Source organism: Cavia porcellus, unplaced genomic scaffold (assembly GCF_034190915.1).
Source record: "Cavia porcellus strain 051 isolate PalLab524CR breed Dunkin Hartley unplaced genomic scaffold, mCavPor4.1 scaffold_5, whole genome shotgun sequence".
NCBI lineage: Eukaryota > Metazoa > Chordata > Mammalia > Rodentia > Caviidae > Cavia > Cavia porcellus.
The window spans coordinates 96,998,187-97,020,174 of record NW_026947488.1 but is presented as its reverse complement, the minus strand read 5'-3'; the positions used below and the strand labels follow the sequence as shown (position 1 = coordinate 97,020,174).

At 36.7% G+C, this 21,988-nt stretch overlaps 1 protein-coding gene across 5 annotated transcripts in view; it reads left to right on the top strand.

Moving 5' to 3' along the window:
* The window catches only part of Mapk10 (mitogen-activated protein kinase 10), a 282,143-nt gene that overhangs the window by 146,555 nt on the left and 113,600 nt on the right, over positions 1-21,988 (top strand). For 4 of the 5 annotated variants that reach the window (XM_063249378.1, XM_063249377.1, XM_063249376.1 and 1 more), the window contains one exon: positions 3,161-3,232. In XM_063249378.1, the coding sequence (XP_063105448.1) occupies positions 3,167-3,232 (66 nt within the window). In that variant the 5' untranslated portion in view covers positions 3,161-3,166. Of the gene's footprint in view, positions 1-3,160; positions 3,260-21,988 lie in introns of all 5 variants that reach the window. The other variant, XM_063249379.1, reaches the window with a different exon arrangement.

Below are 21,988 nucleotides of genomic sequence, written 5' to 3'. Positions count from 1 at the left end.
CATGTGTTTCTGGGGTTTCTATTCTATTAATTTTCATTTATCTCTGTGTGAGTTCCACATTTTTGCATGTATCACAGCTTTATAAGTTTTGTTCTCTGTGACAGAAATTCTCTGTCCCACACCCAAATACATAGTTTTTTAAAAAAACATCTTATATATTTTTGTTCTTTCATTTTTCCTAAAATTGAAAATTATGCACATCAAGTTTTGATGCGGAAATACTTTTTCCTTTAGTAAGGTGTTTCTCCACCTTACTGTGCAGGTGTTTCTCCAGTGTCACTTCTCACCACCGTGGTTTAGAGGTCTGTTTCTTGTATTCTGCATGTGTTCCTTCAGAAACTGAGATTGGATCCTCAGACGTCACTGGCAGATGCCTGGGACAAGCAGCAGCCTCCGTGCACGGACTTCTCTGCGTGCTTCCCGCCCGAGGCTGTCCAGCTTGTCAGCACTTTTCTTGGCTTTGTTGTTTTGCAGCATAGCAATGCATTTAAAATATGCTTTGTATATTTCATCTAACATTTCAGACATTTTTAAAATTTTATTTTAGAGGGAATAAAACTTAACAAAATAAAACAGAATAAAGCCAATCAAAACAAAACAGTGTAAGTGATACAGGACTTCAAAACAGGATAAAAGGAAATCAACACTAGCCACCATAGTATATCTCGTTATCTTCAAAATAGCTGTCATCCCATCAGACATAGTAAAATCAAATAAAACAAAACAGAATAAAACCAATCAAAATAGCTCATTGAATAAAACAAAACAATAAATTGGAGTAAAACAAAACAATGAGAACAATGTTGGATTTCAAATACAAGACAGAAGCAAATCCCCATATTTGCAATATTGCATACAGTTGTCGCCTTAATAGATGCTCAGGTGGCCATGCCACCCTGAATGCACCCCATCTTGTCATTCTAGGGATTTTTAATGGGTGTGGTTTTAGGATATCAAAGCCATATTATCAAAAACTGAAGTCTTGCATTAGTATTTGTTTCAAAATGCTTTAGTTTCTCAGAATTGTATCTTGCTCTGAGTGTGTGTTTGTCAAAATATGTTTGAAATGAATAAGATTTCAGGTGGTTTTCTATGATGGTGCTACATTGTTACCAAATAACCAATACCCAGTCAGTCATTAAGCATCATTCATAAGATGACTTTTCCTCATCTGGAACTTTATAAAATTGTAGAACATTTCAAATGTACAAAAATAGTATAATTGAAATCTCTGTACTTTGCACCAAATTTTTATATACACCCCTTTTTTCATAATTGTATGGTTATATATACTTAGAGGTTCTTCCTACCTTATCTTCTATAGAAGTATGTGATAATTTTATTTTACTAAAATACTTTTTCTATACAGTAAATATCCACTTACAAGTGTAACCTGTACAGCATGGCTTTTAAAAGTTTTTATTAGCATATTCTTGCATTACATAATGGTTACATTCATTCTGGGGCGTTGGTGCATGTACATGAAAGATCTCAATTCTCACTTAATTCACCCCCCTTGGCTTCTATTCCTTTCCATCTCCCTTATCTCTTGATCTTCTGCTTATTTGAAAAATAATTCATTATTTCCTAGTATCTATCTTCTTTCTGTTCTTCATTTATAGTTTGGGTCTTTTATATAAGAGAAAACCACATGATGTTTAAGCTTGCATGTTTGATTTATTTCCCATCATACTAAGTTCTCAATGTGCATCTGTTTTCCTATAAATGCCTCAAGTTTATCTTTCTTTATGGAAGAATAGTATTCTATTATGTATAAATATCATATTTTATTTACCCATTCCCCCTTTGATAGACATAATGGCCTTTGGTAAAATTTACCTACTATGAATTATGCTATTGTAAACATGGTTTACATGCATCACTAATGTGATGTCTTTAACGCTTTTAGGAGGATAAGAAGAGAATGAGTCAAATGGGATTTCTAGCTTCAGTTTTTAAAGGACTCTCCATACTCATTTCCATAGTGGTTGTACTAGTATATATTCCCAGCCACAATGTAGGATTCCCTTTCCCCTGCATTCCCACCAGCCTTTGTTATTATTGGATTTCTTGGTGATAGTCATTCTTTCTGGGATAAGATAGAATCCCGATGTTGTTTTAATTTGTCTTTCTTGAAAGGTTAGCAACACTGAATAGTTTTTCATGCTTTTATTTGTCCCTTGTACTTCTGAGAAGTATCTATTCATTTCAGTTATCCATGTTTTGATTTGGTCTTTTATTTTAGGGCTTTAATTTTTTGATTTATTTTGTATTCTAAATGTTAGTCCTCTGTCCGTGGAACAGCTGGAAACTTTTTTCCCACGCTGTAAGTTGTCTCTGCGCTGTGTTAGTTATTTCCTTTACCGCCCAGAAGCCTTTTAGTTAGATATGATGCTGTTTGTCAATTTTGGGTACAATTTCTTGTGTCATTGGGCTTCTTTGGGAAAGTCCTTACCTCCACCTATTGCTTCAGTAGTTTTACCTACCTTATCTTCTGGCAGAGTGCGGTTTCTGTTTTGGGGATTAAGTTCTTGGTTCCAGTTTGATGTGGTTTGGTATCTGAGTGTGGACTAAGTGTTCGAGGCTGTGTTTCCTCTGATGGATTTTCTGGCTCCTCTGCTGAAGGTCAAACAGCTGGATGCACTTGTGGTTGTTCCTGTTTCCTCTGCTATGTTCCGTTGGTTCATACATCTGTACCTGGGCCGATACTATGCTGTGTTTAAATTTACAGCCATGGAACTGGAAGTGTAATATACTAGGAGTGATCTTGGTTTCAACCTATTATGTATATTTGATTTCTTATGACTAATCTACTAATCTTTATGGTCGTAATACTATAGAAGATAACATTTTAGTATACTTTTATTATTTAATAGTCACAGTTTGTGAAAAGTACTTAGTACTGGTTTGGATAAGAATTACAGTGAATCCATGTTGTGCACAATACAAATTATGTCAACATCTCTAATATTCAAAATGGAAAATAGTGACTTGTAAACTTTTTTTTTTTTTTTGTCTTCTTGAGACAGGGTTTCACTGTGCAGTTCAGGCTGCTTTTGAATTCACTTTGTAGCCCAGGGTGGCCTCAAACTCACAGCGATTCTCCTGCCTCAGCCTCCCAAGTGCATAATTTGTAAATTATTGTCCTTTTTTTCTGCAGGTATTTATGAGCCTCCATTTCTTACACTACTGCAGTGAACCGACCTTGGATGTGAAAATTGCCTTTTGTCAGGTGTGTGTTCCTTGCAGGTAAAACAAGGTACAGTATATTCCTTGTATTTTCACTTTGCCATTTGTCTCATATTGTATTATCATTATTGTTTATATCACATTAAAGACAGGTTAGGAAGAGCAAGTGGAGTCTTATGATCTTTTTTCTTCTTCGGTGCAGTTACAAGAGGAAATAGAGTTCTTTTTCTGTTCTTTTGTCTTTCTTTTTTCTTTCTTTCTCTCTCTCTCTCTCTCTCTCTCTCTCTCTCTCTCTCTCTCTCTCTCTCTCTCTCTCTTTCTTTCTTTCTTTCTTTCCATCCCAAGAATCAAACTCAGAATCTTGCCAGTTAGATGATACACCACTGAACTAAATTCCCAGCCTTTTGAGCAATGATAAATATAGTATTTAATCACTGTACAAAGTGATTTCTTACCAATTGCATTGATGCTAAATAGAATATTTCTTTCCAAGTCCTTGAAAGAACACTTTAATGACCAAAATACCTTACACCCTAAGGACTGATGAAATCCAGTATTTTTCACACTCAGTTTGCTTTCTGATGTCTAGTCATATCCAGCAGTTAATAAAAAGCTAAACAACCGCGATGACTAAGAATTGGAGAGAAGACCCCAGCAGTGATTGGTATTTTGCATGAACCAAGTCAGCCGGTACCTCTGTATTCACTTTAACTCTGCTTTTAAGAAAGAGGCTCACTGAGGCTATGTTGACAGTGGTCCCAGCCTGCACTTGCTGTCATGGTGTAAGGCACAGGGCTCCCGTTTGATTTCAAGAACTCTTCTGGTTCACACAAAAATCATCTGCAAGCCCCATCCACCGTCCATACAGAAACTTCAGTCCTTGTGCAGTGATCGTGGCTGTGGCTTCTCACCAAGTGGTGCTGTAAGCAGAAATGGCATGTGAAGGAGCTTGTATGTGAAACAGAGGGTGACATAAATCAGGGTTTGATTCAAAAGCAGCTCCGCTGCTTCTGTTGTTTTAGGACAAGGTTTCCTGATTCTGGAAGTAACATGGGCTTATAATAAAAAGTCTAGAATGGATAAAGGTAAACACAACACTGTTTTGTGTCCCCTCTTTTTCTGCTGATCACTGTTTCTGCGCACAGTCAGGCTTTTGTAGGGAAAAGTTGGAGGTGCTACTTGTTTCGAATAAGACTTACTGATCTGCCCCGTTTTCCTTTCCTGTAAATGTTACAGTGCCTGAAGTTGCAGGCCTTTAGACAACTTGTCTTTTCGAACAGATGCTCTGGTTCCTGATAACCTGCACAAGGATTTCCTGTCCTGCCTCTCAGTGGCCATTTACTTTTGAATGTGGACAAGTTAGCCTGAGAGCTATGCTCCTTTTTCTTCTTATATAAAAGGATAAAGTAATAACTTTCTGCTTGTTAGGGTTGTTAGGAGAATTCCATAAGCTTCTACTTGCAAATCACTGACGGTGGAGCAGGAAAATGTGTTTCTTATGCAGAAAATGAAATTTTAAAGAAGTTTACGTTCACACGCTTGGTGCTTTCATTGAGTCCTAGAGATTTAAATAATACTTGTCTTTTAAATAGTCACACAGCTTTATCTTCAGTCAGAACCACGCTCTGAAGGGACTCAAGCCTGACTGTCTCACTCTTCGTCTCCATGAGGTGTTGTATGGGCAAGTCAGGCAGTGCACGTTCGAGTTAACCCCCAATCTTTATTCAACATTGACCCCTTGTGATTGTCTTCAGCTTAGCAAATGCTAACTCCATCCTTCCAGTTAGCGTAAAATCCTTGCAGATATCTTGTGGGCACGTGCCCCACGTGCTGCACCCCAGCCAGTGTCCTTCACTGCACCTCCAGAAGGTGTTGAGGTCCATCATGTCTCACCATCCTCCCAGCGACCACCCTGATCCAACCTACCTTTGCCTCTTGCCTGGGTTATTACAAACCTTCTCCCTCTGCCTAACTCCTAAATCATTAATTCTTAAATCATCAGAAAGAGCAGTTACTCCTTGACTAGAAAGAAAAATAAAAACCTGTCAATGTCTCTCTGTCTCACTTGGGATATTCTTAAGTAAATACCTATGTCTACTGTGCATCCCCTGAAAGACTCTTCTGCTGAAAGACTCCTTGCTTGGTGTTCCCTTGTCCCCCTCCCACATCTCTTACCATGTTTAGGCTTTTGCTCAATGTTATTTTCTATTGGACTCTTTTCTACTTAAAATTTACTTCCTGCCTAATTCTGTCTGTTCATCTTCCCTCTCTCTCTCCCTTTCTCTTATCACATTATGCACATCTGAGGTATTGTACATGTTCCTGGTGTGGGACGTTGTTTTCCTGTCTGCTGGAGGAGGTGTCTGGCACTTGGGTGGGAAATGTTTTGGGTCTTGCTGGGGCCAGCAGCCTACAGGCTCGTAAGATAGAGACCATCTCTTTTCAACTGGAGTTCAATGATTCCAGGTTGGGAACCAGAAGTCTGTGGTAAATGGAATTTTCACATCCTGGGCAGGAGCACAGATAAATAAATCACCTCTCCACTCCCTGTGGTTGTGAGCATTTCCAGCACTGGACACCACTGGAGTTTAACTCCCGTTTGATGCTGGACTCCAACACTCACAATAGAGGTGACAGCCAAACACATGCCTAAGGAGAGGAGGAATGACAGGCCTTGCTATGGAAACAGTCACCACCTTGGGAAAAGGCGGATCTGAACATCTGGCTTCTGGTCCAGGCCCCACCCCAAGCCATTTTCTCAGTTGCTGTGATCTGCACAGTAAGATTTAGAAACCAGCCAATGAACCGCCACAGAAATCCATGCTTTACATTTTCCTGAACCTCGAAAGGTATCAATAGAAACATCTTAAATATTCAGCCATGTGGAAAGATTCAAAATAGCTTTGTGTGGGTTGAAGTTATTTTTCAAAGCAACCTCAGCATTCCAGGACAGATGTAGAGGTTTATTTCTAGCGAGAGTCCTTTCAAGCAAAGGAGTAAAAAAGGGAAGTGAACTTCCTTAATGCCTGGATTTTCTAGATCACTGTGAAATTCTGATACTTGGAAAATCCACAAGCACATTTTAATAACACGTTGAAAAGTCTCTAAGCATAATAGTAAGCAGGTTGTTTCCAGTTGTGACTGAGAGTTTCTTATTTATTTTCCATGCATAATTTTTATTTTTATAATAACATCTATTTTTATTTTCCCTATACCTGTGTGCCTCATTTATTTCTCCAGTAGTTGGAATTTAAATACTGAATTTATTTTTACAGGTAGATTTATAAGGGTTTGTTTCCAAATTTTTGGAAGCTTGTTACTACATGGGGCATCCCACGATCCTTTATATGCTTTAGCTTTTAAGCGGATCGCCAGCAGGGCTGGGTTCCTTCTTAGTTTCCACCCACAGACAATATTTACAGATATTAAGTTAATTTGTTAACAGTAATTAGTGATCAGATAAGGCCAGAGGCTTACCTGCTTCCCTGCTCAGCTCTCCCCTCCTCTCCCCTCCCCTCCCCTCTCCTCCCCTCCTCTCCCTTTCTCTCCTCTCCTTTCTTCTTCTCTTTCTTTTTTCCTCCCTCTCTCCCTCCTTCCTTTCTTCCCTTACATCTTTCCTTTCTTTCTTTCTTCTTGTAGTATTAGGGTTATAACCCAGAATTTTGACCCATTTTAAGTTCTTTTTATTTTGAGACCAGGTCTTGATAAGTGGTAAATTGTCCAAGTTAAGCCCAAACCAATGATCCTTCTGCTTCAGCCTCCCAGAATGCTGAAGTCACCAGCATGGACATCAGGCTGAGTAACTCGGTCTCTTCACCCTCTGGCTTTCATTATTATTTCATATTTCCATTTTCCACCTTTACCACTTTTTAAAAAAACCACAGAAAAAGATAGAAAATAAAGTTGCCTGGATAGTGTATATGAACAGAGAACATTTACATTATTGATACTGGACTTAACTTTAATTCCCAATTGAGTTCTTTAAAGAAGTGGACTTAGTGACTTTTTAAGCTACTCTTACTAAATTTGTTGTTGTTTAGAAAACCCAACCAAGCATCTCTGTAGTAAGGTATTTCTTGTTACATCCTAGGAAGAAATGGTTTTTTTTGCAATGTTCAGTAATAGAAATATAATCTGTCTTTTGCACAGATCTGAGTCTTTTACCAAAGTGTAGACTACAGAGAATTTAGTTTGCAAATTTTTTCATCCTTTTGAAAAATAGGTAAGCTGATTTAACTTTCCTTTCTTCACTGAACAGACTTAGCATGGTTATATTTCACTCTATGAATAAAAAGATATTTGAAAAGTGTTATTTTGGGGACTTCAGTGTACTGAACAGATGAGTCCTGGCTTCAGCCAGGGTATGTATTTACAGGCAGATAACGGATAATGCATCGGAAGCCCTGCAGCACTGGTCACATCCTGTGTGTGCTGCACGAGGGTTTCAGGCTGTCTGTCTTTGCTCTATCTGGGCAAGACTAGGCATCTCATCCTTGCCTATGGGGCCCAGAAGTTTATCTTAACCCTAGAAATGCTGAATAAATACTTTTGAACGAATGAACAGAAATGAAAACAGCAGAAAACACAGCTTCTTAAGTACAAATGTGTTTGCTTGCTTTTCAAGTCAGATTGATCTTTCAGCATTTTCACAGTTTATAAGTGCGTGTTCATACATTTAATTATGTTTTGGTTACCCTACTAGTCACAGGAGCCTGAGATTAATCTAACAGTTATCAGCGTGTATGGTCTTTGCTACATGTATTACTGATCCCTGAGTTCGTTATAAATGATTTCCTGATTTTGAGAAAGCCAGAGGCATAGAGGGTTCAAATTAATTAATCAACAGAGTGCAAATAAAGCTGAACCAGGGGCACTAGACCAAGCCTCACTGTCCTGATGGCTGAGACACAGACTGTGTGGCCCTTTGTGGGGCTGCGTCAGGAAGCATCCAGGGCACTGAGTGCTCACGGCTGGTGTCACAGTGGCTCACTAATGTCTGTTGTAGATTACGGCTCTGTTAATGAGTTTGATGTAGTCACTCTATCTTGTATACATGCAGCTTCGTTCTGTACCCCAGAAATAGGTGTAGTATAATTATAATTCCTCAAGGTACAATCCAAAGTAAAATAATAGGAAAATTTATTAATGTTTTACTTTGTTTAGTCTTCACAGTATCATGTATTATCAGCAGGCAAACTTCACTGTATTTTATTCAGATGTCAGAGGTTTTCACCATTATATTGATTCCACTATAATTTTTTAATGAGCATATACTAATTATTCACAGTTATAGGAGATAGTGCAATGCTTTGACGCGATTACACTGTGTGAAGACCGCTTTGGGGTGATCCTCTACCACATCAATCATCCGTTCTGATGCAACATCTACTACGGATTCCTTAGTATCTTCTGTGGATGTGCAGTATTTTGCCAGAAATAAATAGTGATTAAATTCAACTCAAAATTTTTTTTTCAAAAGTATAGTTAAATGAAAAAGAGGTGTAAGATGCTATTGCTTACTAGTGAGAAGAAAAAGGCTTTTATATAAATTATAAAAATGACTGTGATATTACAAGGCTAAAAATATTGTGAGGGATATGATAAAAAGCAGTCTTATTCTAAGCTTTTATAGTCACTGTTGTTCCTCAATTTTTAGAAAATTCTTAGATACTGTGATATATTACCAATGATAGCCAAAGGGCACTGCATCTTTTAGTGAAAGCAATGTTTTCCTTAAAAAGACTTAAACATTGTGGGATTACTTGACTCATAAATTTTATCACTCTGTCTAGAAAATAAAAGCAAATATGTATCTCCATGGAAGGGCTTTTTAAGTCATATGCTTACTTACTAGTATCTAGGACATTTAAAAATATTGCTAAACCCAGTTCCCAAATTACATAGGGTTTTTAAAAGTTACTTTGCTGTTAAGGCATTTTGAATTAGAAGTAACTTGATTTGTTCAACTTATTTCATTTAATGAACCTAGGATGTTTCTAGTTCAAAAACTTTGAAAATATTTAATTAGAATTATTATACTTCATTGGATACTCACTCTAGATGAAATAAAGATTTCTATATCAACAGAGGGAACAGAGCACCACAGGGAAAGGTGTTTTGGTAGAACCGTGGAATAGCGTGTGTAATGCAGCAGGTAAATGTGTATCAGTTGTCATGGTCTGCAAAATAAATGGTGTGGTACATACACATTAGATTTTTAGAGGACCTATCTGTCACCCTCCAGAAACTTACCTGAGACTTTTGAATTGGTAGACACATAGGATAAGGGTTTCAGTAGGTTGAGAATGGATGTCTTTAAAGGTATTGGCATTTTATAAATGAATGACTATTTTTTTTGAATGACTATAATTTTGAGACATAAACCTATAATCCCATATCCATTTTTGTTTTCTTTTCATGCACTATGGAAAGAGAAATTTTTACTTTAGTTCTCCTTTTTAATGAATTTCTGCTCTCATGCATTTAGTAAATTTGAACTTGACTTTCTTCTGTATCTTCTCGGATGCATAGCATTTAATTTTTCATTAATTTTGTAAAATGAAATACTTATACTTCTGTTTGCATGGGAAACATCTAGAGTAGCTCAATTTAAAAGGCATTAAACCATAATCATAACACAAGGCACATCTTACATGGTGGAATAAATCATTGTGATTTCTGTACTATCATGACTATGGTCTACTTAGTTTTATAAATGAGTGTTTTGTGTTGCTTGATGGTGATTTTTTCTTGGTGCCGCATAAGAAATGGCTGTGGCAAATTTAAAAAGAAATTAGCATTACGTTTCTGTTTTATGCCTTGGAAAGTTTTTCTAAAGATTTAATAAATAGCTATTTCAGTTACTGAATAAATTTAATTATGGTGCTCAAGGTTAACAGAAAGATGGGGTCTTAAAAGTCCATTTTTGTAATGATGAAGTTTTCTGTATTTGCTCATTTTGAATAAGTTCCTGTTTTGCTTGAAATGCAAAAAGATCAGACTGATTTCTTGTTGAATGGGCTTAACCTAATGTAAGTGTAGCCTGGGCTCTTAGGATAATTATGGTTGTGGTCTTAAATGACGTTACAGCGTACATCTGTCTACATAACTGTGTTGTAGAATGTCTTAGCACCCTGTTTTACAGTGCATGGTTAGTCTGTGATCATGGTCTGCAGGAGAAATACTAACTTTGGATTCCATTTTAGTTTACATTGCGTGCATAAGTAATCAATTAATTATTTAACTACCCTATTTAAATTCTACTTCCAATGGGAGGTCATGGTAATGTATATTAGGTAGTATTTTTTCTTTCCTGCACAAAGATTATCTGAGACTGGTAAGCATGAGAAACAGAAGCTGCATTTTGCAGTAAGTTAACAACACACTCTGGCTCTGAGCTCTAAAGCCAGTTTCAATCTGAAAGCTGTTGCTTAACTTTTATTTTTTTGCTTATCATCTGTAAAACTGAATGTTCTTCTGTCATATGTTCCTAACACATCTTAAGAAATTTTAAAGTAACTGTAAAAAGAAATTTGTTTGGTGCTGCTGAGGGTTGAACTCTAGGACTTAGGCGTGTTAGGCAAGAGCTCGATCACTGTGCTACACCCTCAGCTCAGTACATCTCTAAGGAGAAGAAAACCAAGGTCTTGTAGCAGGGAGAATTATTAAACTTAGGCACTAGTTGGATCCTAAAATTATGCAGGTGAAGAAATGGCTATAGTAAATTGACCATGATGGAGTTTTAAGATAATATTTTTTTATTGATATATGAAAACACAACTTTAGAATTCCAGATTCTTAAATATAGTATTAGATAAACTCTATTTTAAAAATATATAAATATATATTTTAGAAATAAGTCCATCAAACCTAGAGAATTCACTTCAAACACATTGATTCTTAAATAACTTTATTCTGCTTTTGCTCTCACCCTGAGAAAAAGTTTTAATTCACTATTATTTATTAAAGTAGAAATTTTTTCTGCCATGATTATAATAATACCAACTATTATCTCCTAATTCAAATTTGTTTTACCCTTACATAGATAAGTTGGGAATGTGTAGATCAAAAGGTACAGAATTCAGTGTGAGATGCTTAGGAGGCTAGGTCACTGTGACAGTGCAATCAACATTTCAAGTTTCAAGAGTTTTGTAAGTGCTTGGTGCATAGTAAGACTAGAATAAAGATTTGTGCGATGAAAAACACACTATAGTAATAGTAGGTAGACTCACATCTCCGCGATTTTTAGGAACAAACATTTATTTCCTCTTAAGTAAATTGCAGTTCACAAGACGACGTCTATCTGGTGATGGAGGAAGTGAGGCTGCTGCCTCCCCATGGACACCAGATGTGGAAGGACATGGCGGAGGACGCACACCACCTTTAAGCTGCCCCAGAATTAGCTGCCAAGGGCATTTCTGCAGGTAGCTCGTGAGCCGTGTTAACCACATGACACTGACCCAAATGCAAAGGGGCCAGGAAGTACAGTGGGGTGCACGGATGTGCATGGAACAGTGTCTGGACAGGGAAGGAAACAGAAAAAATGTTTGGGTACCTGACCATTCCAGACCCTGGTAGTTAAGTAGACTTTATACCAGCATCCCAAAGCCTTAGACAGGTTCTGTGGCTTCAGAGTTAGGGCAATTTTTGTTAAAGTGTTGTGAAACTGCTATTAGCTATGTGCTTTGTATGTATATTCTCAATAATCGTTATAATAACTGTAGTCATAATACATTGGACAGTTAGATATCAGCTTGTACAAGGCTGCACACTTTCCATAGGTCACCTAATGGAATGAACCACTAACGGAAATTAGATTCTTTTTTTTTGAACGCAAGGTCAGGTTTATAAAAAAAGGTGGGAGTTTGTTATCATAGATATTTTTAAAAAATATCTCAAGGCTATTATATGTACAGTTACATGCATATCAGTTCTGAGATAGATTTTAATATATTGGCATCACCATTCTATTCCTTACTATACCTTTTTTATTTTAAAGAGATTAAGACAAAAGAGGACATAAAGAAGGGCAGATCAGAACAATGCAAGCAACACAGCATTTTACCACAAGACAACCCATAATTAATAGTAACTACCATAATGTCTCTTTCTTTGAAATGGTTGAGCATAGCTTCATATACGATACTATCAAGCGTAACAAAACAATATAAACATTCAAGAGAATGAAAGCATTACAAGGCTTTCCGAACCAAATAGCAGAGAATGAACAATGACTACTATATTATCTTATTTTCCATAGAAAATTTGTTTATACTATCATACATAATAGTATCCAATAAGATATAACATGATAGAACCAAAGGAAACAGAAAAACAAAAGCATAGTAGGACTTCAGAGTAAAATGATACTAAATCAGCACTGGCTATTTTAATGTCTTCTTTTCTTTAAAGTAGCTGTTTATACCATCACAGATAATAAAATCAAACAAACCAGGATAAAACCATTCCAACTAGTGAGTACAGACATTATAAGGCTTCAAAGCAATGTAATGGGAAATCATGATTATCATAAAATCTTACATACTTTTACCATTTCTTACACTAGGGAGACTATCTGGTATTTATATATGTGAGTTTGATGTATTTCACTTATGAGTATGGTCTCAAGCTGCATCCATTTATTTATAAATATCTCAATGTGACCATTCTTTATAGCTGAGTAGTACTCCATTGTATAAAAACACCACAACTTTTTTGTCCATTCCTCAGTTAACAGACACTTAGGTTGTTTCCAAGATCTGGCTATTACAAATTGTGCTGCTATAAACATGGATGCACATATATCACTGTGGTATGATGTTTTCAGTTCTTCTGGGAATATGCCTAGAAGTAGAATAGCTGGAACAAATGGGACTTCCAATCCCAGCTTTCTAAGAAATCTCCAGACTGACCTCCACAATGGTTGCACCAGTTTACACTCCCACCAACAGTGCAGGAGAGTTCCTTTTTCCCCACAGCCTCTCTAGCATTTGTTGTTGGTAGTTTTCTTGACCCTGGCCATTCTTTAAGGAGTGAGATGGAATCTCAGTGTGGTTTTAAATTGCATTTCTCTAATGAGTAAAGATGATGAACATTTTTTCTTGTATTTATTTGCCATTCTGTGTATTCATCTCAGATACCCATTTTTGGATTGGATCTTTGAATTTTGGGGGTCTAATTTTTTTTAATTCTTTATATGTTTTAGACAGAAGTCCTTTGTCTGAGAGACAGTTCACTAAGATTTTTTCCCAGTTTGTAGGTTTTCTTTTCACTATGCTGGAGATTTCTTTTGACATGCAGAAATGCTTTAATAAGACGTGATCCCAGTTATTGATTCTGGGAAGTATTTCCTGTGCGGTTTGATTCCTGTTCTTGAATTCTCTACCTACTCCTATGTCTTCAAGAGTTTTACCTAATTTGTCTTCCAATAGATTTAGTGTTTCTGTTTTAATATTCAGATCTTTGACCCATTTAGATTTTAGTTTAGTACATGGTGATAGGCATGGGTCTAGTTTTAGTTTTCAGCATGTGGAGAGCCAGTTTTTCCAGCACCATTTATAAAAGAGACTGTCGTTCTTCCAGTGAAAATGTTTGGCCCCTTTATCAAAGATAAGGTGGTTGAGTGTGTTGGTAGTTGTGGTTGTATCTTCTAATCTATTCCATTGATCTTCAGATCTGTTTTTATTCCAGTGTCATGTTGATTTTATTACAGTTGTTTTGTAGTATAACTTCAAGTCAGGGATTGTGATGCCTCCTGCCTTGCCTTTGCTGCTTAGAACTGCCTTTGCTATTCTAGGCCTCTTCCGATTCCAGATGAATTTTAGGAGTGATTTCTCTAGATCTATGAAGTATGTTGATGGTATTTTCATTGGGATTGCATTGAATCTGTATAACAGTTTTGGGAGAATGACCATTTTTATTTTTCCTATCCATGAACAAGGGATGACTTTCCATTTTTCTGAGATCCTCTTCAATTTCTTTTTTCAGCGCATTATAATTTTCCCTATATAGATCTTTCACTTTCGTGAGAGTAATTCCTAAATATTTCATTTTTTTGGTTGCTAGTGTGAAGGATGTGGCTTCTTTTATTTCTCTCTCAGTGATTTTGTTGTTAGTGTATAGAAATGCTATTGATTTTTCAGTATTGATTTTGTATCCAGTTACATTGCTGAATTTATTTATTATATATAGTCTTTCAATGGAATTTTGGGGGTCTTCTATGTAGAGTATCATGTTATCCACAAGTAATGATAATTTAACTCCCTCTTTTCCTATCTTTATCCCTTTTATTTCTCTTTCTTGTCTAACTGCTCTGTCTAGTATTTCCTGTACTATGTTGAATAGGAGCGTGATAAGGGACATCCTTGTCTTGTGCCTGATTTTAAAGTAAAGGCCTTCAGTTTTTGGCCATGATGCTGGTTGTTGGTTTGTCATAGATGGCCTTTATCATATTGAGATAAAGACCATCTATTCCAATTTTCTGTAAGTTTCTCATCATGAATGAGTGTTGAACCTTATGTAAGCTTTTTCTGCTTCTATAGAAATGATCATGTGATTCTTACTTTTGGCTTTATTGATATGGTGTATTACATTTATTAATTTACGTATGTTGGACCATCCCTGCATGCCTGGGATGAATCCCACTTGGTCATAGTGTATAATCTTCTCGATGATTTGCTGCATACTATTTGCCAATATTTTATAGAGAATGTTTGCATCTGTGTTCATTAGGGTGATTGGCCTATAGTTCACTTTTTTAATTGGGTCTTTCTCAGGTTTTGGTACTAGAGTAATATTTGCTTCCAGGAATGACTAAGGAAGGATTGCTTCCCTTTGTATTTCATTGAAGAGTTTGAGAAGTGTCGGCATTAAATCTTCTTTGTATTTCTTGTAGAATTCCGCAGTGAATCTGTCTGGGCCTGGGCTCTTTTTTGTAGGTAGAGACTTACTTACATTTTCAATTTCATTAATAGAAATTGGGTTATTCAGCAGTTTTACATCTTCTTGACCCAGCTTTGGTACTTCTTATGCTTCTAGGAACCTGTTCATTTCTCCTGTGTTATCGAATCTATCAGAGTAGAGGTTTTTAAAATAGTGTTGATGATCTTCTGTATTTCCACAGAGTCTGTAGTGACTTTGCCTTTTTCATTCCTTATTGCATGAATTTGAGCTAATTTGAGCTTTTTCCTCCCTTTTTAAATAAGCTTGGCTAGGGGCTTATGAATTTTATTTATTCTTTCAAAGAACCAACTCTTTGATTCATTGATTCTTTGGATTGTTTTCTTAGTCTCTATTGCATTAATTTCTGCTCTGATTTTTATAATTTCCTCCCTTCTTTTGGCTTTGGGCTTGACTTGCTCTTTTTCTAGATGGTTGAGGTATAGCATCAGGTTGTTTATTTGTATTCATTCTGTTTTCCTGATGTGGGAACTCAGTGCAATAAATTTTCCTCTGAGGACTGCTTTCATTGCATCCCACAGATTCCAGTAAGTTGTGTTTGTATTTTTGTTTGCTTGTAGATATTGTTTAATTTCTTCTTTAATTTCCTCTGTGACCCACTGATTGCTCAAGAGTGTATTATTCAATTTCCATGTGTTTGTGGGGTTTTTGCAGTATATTTTATCATTAATTTCTAGTTTCATGGCACTATGATCTGATAACATATATGGGATAATTTCAATTCTTTTGCATGTATTTAAATATGTTCTGTGAGCTAGTATATGGTCTATTTTAGAGAATGTCCCATGTGCTGATGAGAAGAATGTGTATTCTGATGTTGTTGGAAGGCACACTCTTTATATGTCTATCAAGTCCATTTGTTCACAGGTATGACTCAGTTCTGTTATTTCTTTGCTGATTTTCTGTCTGGTTGATCTGTCCCTTGGTGTCAATGCTGTGTTAAGGTCTCCTGTTATAATTGTGTTATTGCTACTTTGATTTTTCATTTCTATTAATACTTGCTTTTTATAACTGGGTGCTCTGAAATTTGGTGCATATATATTTAAGATAGTTATCTCTTCCTCTTGAAGTTTTCCTCTAATCAGTATGTAGTGACCTTCTTTATCTCTTAGGATCATTCTTGGTTTGAAGTTCACATTATCTGCAAACAAAGTAGCTACACCTGATTTTTTTTTTTTTTTTTTTTGGTTCCTATTGAATGAAATATTGTTTTCCATCCTTTGAGTTTCAGTCTGTGAGTTTCCTTTTGGGTCAGATGGGTTTCTTGCATACAGCATATGATTGAGTATTGTTTCTTGATCCATTCTGCCAGTCTGTTTCATTTACTTGGTGAATTGGGACCATTTACATTAATGGTTATAACTGTTATATATTGGCTTATTATTGACTATTATATATTGGCTTATTATTTCTGCTGTTACATCTTTATCTTTCCATTCTGTTTAATTGTCTACCTTGCCTAGTAGCTTTTTCCTATGTGTACCTAGACTGTCTTTCAATATTCTTTGCAGAGTTGGCTTGGTGATCATGAAGTTCTTCAGCTGTTCTTTGTCATGGAAGTATCTTATTTCTCCATCCATTTTGAAGGACAGTTTTTCAGGGTACATCAGTCTAGGTTGAAAATCATTTTCCTTTAGGATCTGAAATACTTCACTCCATCTCTTCTTGACTTCATTGTTTGTGTTGAGAAGTTTGCTGTGATTCTGATAGGCCTTCCTTTATAGGTGATCTGTCTTTTCTCTCTGACAGATTTTAGTATTTTATTCTTATGTTGGATTTCTGGGATGGTGATTATTATATGTCTGTGTGTAGTTTTATTTTGGTTATGGCTATTTGGAGTTCTGTGTGCTTCACTGATCCTAATGTCAGTTTCCATTCTCAGGTTTAGGAAATTTTCAGCTATTACTTTTGTAAATAGCCTGTTGATACCATTTGTGTTGTCCCCTTATTTTTCAATTATCCCTGTCAATCTCATGATGTTTTTCTTTGCATCATCTTGCAGGTGTTGAATTGTTATTTCCTGATGCCTTGTTATTTTTAAAAGATCTTTCCTTTCCTGTTCACTAGCTACATTCTTGTCTTCGAGGTCTGAAATTGTATCTTCGCTTTTGTTGAGTCGGTTTTGACAACTTTCAATGGAATGTCTGATTTCCTGTGTATCTCTTTGAATCTGCTTGATGCATTCTGTTTCTTAAATTGTTCATCCAGAGATTTTATCTTTTTGTTTTCTTCCTCTAATTTTTTAACTGTGTCTTCTTTAGATGTGTTCAGCATCACTTTCACTACTCTTATCATTTCTTCCTTTACCAGGGAGGTTATTTCTGAGTTGAGTTCCTTTAATGCTTCCTGGAGTTACTTCTTTATTTCAGTTGCTATTATGGCAGGTATTTCAGATGTATGGTCTATATTTTCTTTTGTGTACATGGCTCCTAGACTTTCTTGGGATGGGCTGGAGTTTTGAGATTGCATTTTGGTCTTTCGTTTTGTCATTTTCCTATATTTCTGTGTTTCAAGTGTTGTTCCAAGGCTTTCCCTAGATGTGTTGGAAATCGTGTCCTATGCTCCAGGCTCATGGGACTGAATGGATATTGCTGAGCATGGTCCAGTCAGGCCCTCAGGCCCTCCCATGCCATCTTTAGTGTTTCAGGAAGCTGGGCAGGCACCTAATCAATGTGGATGATGGGCTAAAGCTCTCCCCAGGCAAAGACCAATGCCCTGGAACTCACTTCACCTGCTCTCAACTCCTGTGATTGAAAAAGGTCACTGGGTATAATATAGTGGGTCCACAAAGCCTCCCAAGGCTAGTCTAGTGTGGCTGGGAGCTGGGCAGGTCCTTGAGCCCTGGGAAAGATGATCTTAAAGTCTCCTGGGGCTCCAGATGGCATGCAGGACTCACCCCAGCTGCCAGCTGAGTTTCCAGATTTGAAAGGTCTCTGGGCGTGGCCTGGGCAGGCCTGAAATGTGCAGAGTGCAGCCTAGTGTAGCTGGGATCTGGAGATTAGTTCTTGCCATGCTTTTGTACACAGGAAACCAAGGCTATGTTATGGAAAGCTTGCCCAGAGCCTCCCATCATGATTTTAAGCTAAACCAAGAGATAAAAAGCTCAACTTGTACCTTTCTCCAAGGTTTCTTGTCTAGAATTACTCAATCATAGAATGAGAATACAAATTCTTACATGAAATGATTCTTTAGACACCTAGCACAGCGCCCCGGCGTGCAGTACCCTAGGAGAATCCAAGTAGTGCTGGTTTTCTTCCTTAGTACAGAAAGAAGACAGCATTCAAGCCTGCTTTACCATTGATTAGTATTAAGTGCTTCTGCCAGTAATTGAAAGTAATGATTAAGTATACGTCAAGTCTTTGTTTGCTGCAGCACTGATTTGTTATAAACCACTGGTTCTACAGTGGCCATGTCTGGGCTAACTAAGGATGGAGGTTAGATCACACGGCCAGAATACGAGTGGGGAAATATATTCTTAACAGAAGTAAGTCAATCCTAAATGTCATAGAGTGCTACTGTCTCAAATGTCCCCCTTTAAAACAAACATAAAATGGATTGAGTGCAAGCCTTTTTGCCACAACAAACAGAATGGCGGGCAGGGTTTCTGCTAACTTTACATGACAATCTTGCAGTGGTATCACAAACCAACTCAATCTGATGGTCATAAATTTTGGAATAAATAGAACATATTTGTGTCAAAAGTAGAATCATGACTTCTGGTAGATAACATTTAGGGTGCAAACGGAAATATCAAAAGAATATTTGACATTGATTAGTTCTCTGAAAATATATTTTTCAGCTAATCCATCTTGACTTTTTTATCTAGAGAAATCAGTTTCTTTTCCATAGTACCTTTCCTAGTGCATACTGCACATAGGTATTCAGTAAATATTTAACAAATGAGTGGATTCAGATCTCTTATATTTCATGGCAGCTTCGGAAATCCAATGTTATGTCACTAACCCACAATTATTTATTTCAACATGAATCAGTTAATGTGTGATTAAGTTCCAACTGTAAGCTAACTAATGAAAGATCGTAAGGAAAAATGGGTTATTCATTTCTCTTGATTTTTTAAGACCCATTTCTGTAGCTCATCTCATTATTAGAAAACTACTTCTATGTTCTAGTTTATTTTAGCTGGGTTAGAGGTTTAGTAAAAAAAGAACACATGATTTAGAATTAAATAGATTTTAATTCAAATTAACTGGTGCCACTAATTAATAGTTCTAATAGTTGTATTTTGAGCCAATCAACTGACAGCTCTGCATGCTGCATTCCTCATCTGTTTTGACTATCAGCTTCAAGGAGTTAACAGAATACAGTGTAAAACTATAGTGAACAGAACAGGCAATAATTCAATAGCCAATAATGCTGGCTTACCTGTACTTTTGTCCCTGTCTTACTGAGAGTTTACATCGTATCAAGCCATATGAGACAAATTCTGTCTTTGGTTTATAAATATTCTGTCTTATTATTTGTATGTACAAGCTGCTAGTTGATTCTAGAATTACCATGTAAAGAACTATTGGATATATTCTTCCCAAATTCATGGGGCAGAGGTATTTTATTTCCCCCATGAACTTCTGTGATTTATTTTATGAGATTAATGAACTGAAACTTGCTACTCTCTCTGATTCTGTTGTGGTTTTGTCATTTTTCCTTTGTCTTTCTAGAAGCACAACATTAAGTTATGGGCTCAAAGCAGTAGATATTCATAATTTAAGCTTTCAGGTAAAATTGTCATTTCCAGCTTGCTTGCGTTAACATTTGTTCCTCAAGCTGAACTCAACAATTTTCTTTGTTCCCATAGCTTTTATGGTGAATTAACAAATCCTTTGTGAAATCATCCACGGTATCAGTAATAAACAAATCATCCATGGTATCAGTAATAAACAATAGCTTGCTCAAGCTTGAACAGCTATTCAGTGCAGAACTGACCCAAGCTTGATGTGATTTTCAGATATATTGTTCAAAAGAAAGTAAGGAAGCGTAACCTCTAAAGACTGCGAATCCTCACTGTTTCCTGACATAGCACAGTCATCTCCAAGAGAAGCAAGCAGGCTGTGCTCCTGGAATATGAGCTGTGATATGTGGGAGAAATGTAGTGGGAGCTCTGCAGCCCTGCAAGCTCAGATCAGTCATGAAAGCCATTTTTCTTTGGCAAATTTCATGGCCATAGCTGAACAGTTGAACTGGCGACAGGGACTTACTGTATAATGTCTTTTTCTTACAGTTCTGCACAAAATGTAATCTTTTCACAAAACAGATTACATTCAGATTTCCTCTCTGTCTACCTAGCTGCCAGTAGCAATAGTCTTCTTTCAACTTAACTTTAAATTTTGTCCACAGATGGAGAAGAGGGAGGAAATAAGTTGGCTTTGAAATTTTTGTGAAGAACACTCAACAATATCGAGATAAAAGTCATTGTTGAATCATTCAAATATAAACTTATCTGACAAGGAAGAATGACTTTTTAAAAAGATAAAGAGAATAAGCTGTTGCAAACGTATAGTTATTTTAAACCATGTTTATCTCCAAAAGTTATTACTGTGATGGTTTAACATTTAAAATACATATTATTTATAAATACCTATGAGTTTCATACATTCCCCTGAAGTGTTTGTTGTAAGTTTAACATAAATAGATAACGGGGTGCTCGTTTGCAGGAGCTAATGGAAACCGTAGGTCAGAGCATGTCGTCCCCCTCGGCAGTGAGAATGCGTCTACACACAGTGGGGAGCTGCTGACAGCAGCAGACTTTCTTTGATTTTAGCTCCCACATTCTGTACTTGTTGATTTGGGCTGCTCCCCACTTTTGCCTCTCCCTTAACTCTATTTGAGTGGTGATACCTCCTATCTACTATCTCTAAAACAGCAGATTTCAGCATGTATAAACTAGCACAACCACTGTGGAAATCAAAACCTGGAACTGGGATTCCATTCATTCTAGCTATTCTCCTCGTCAGTATTTTCCTGAAAGAGTTAGAGGCATCATATTGTAGCGGTGCATGCACACCCGTGCTCATAGCAGAGCATATCTCATAATAGCTGAATCTTGGAAGCAGCCTGTATGTCCATCAACAGGAAAGATGAAAGGATAAAGCAAGTGTAGTATTTATATATGGTGGAGCACCACTCTGCCATAAAGGGAGATAGCCTTGAGTCATCTGTAGGAAAATGGTTATAGGTTGTGGCCATAATGTTAAGTGAAATAAATCAGACACAAAAGCTGAAATATATACAAATTAAAGAGCAAAGTAAAAAATAGATAATAGGAAAAGAGAGTTGAATCTTTTGGAAAAAGAGAGCCAAGACATGGAGGGTGGAGGAAAGGAAGCAAAAATAAAGAGTGAATGTGTGCCATGTTCTGTACCAACTCCCTGTGGTGAACGGAATCATTATGTACTGCAAACACATACTGACAAAAATATAAATTAGAGATAAACCTGACACTTGTTAAAAACATAAACTATGGGCCATTACTGGAGTCCCAGTGAATGACAATCTTCACAGTGAGGCTCAGAAGTTTATTTGTTAAAAAAACTCCAGCCCTGAGAGCTCAATCCATGTTAAAACTTTAGAATTTTGTCCTATCACGGGAACGCAGTAACTACTAAAATGTAAGTAGACAGAAATTATTTTCAGCACTGACAATATTTCCCCATTGTGTTGTTACTGGCATATGTTCATGGATACATTTTATAGAGAGAAGTTTTTATTTGAGCATTACAATCCTGACAGGGAAGACTGTATGGAAGCCAAAGAATAATATATGCCATATTAAATATGCTCTGAACTTTTCAAATCTCTATTTGGATTTTTGAGGTTGGAGCACAGA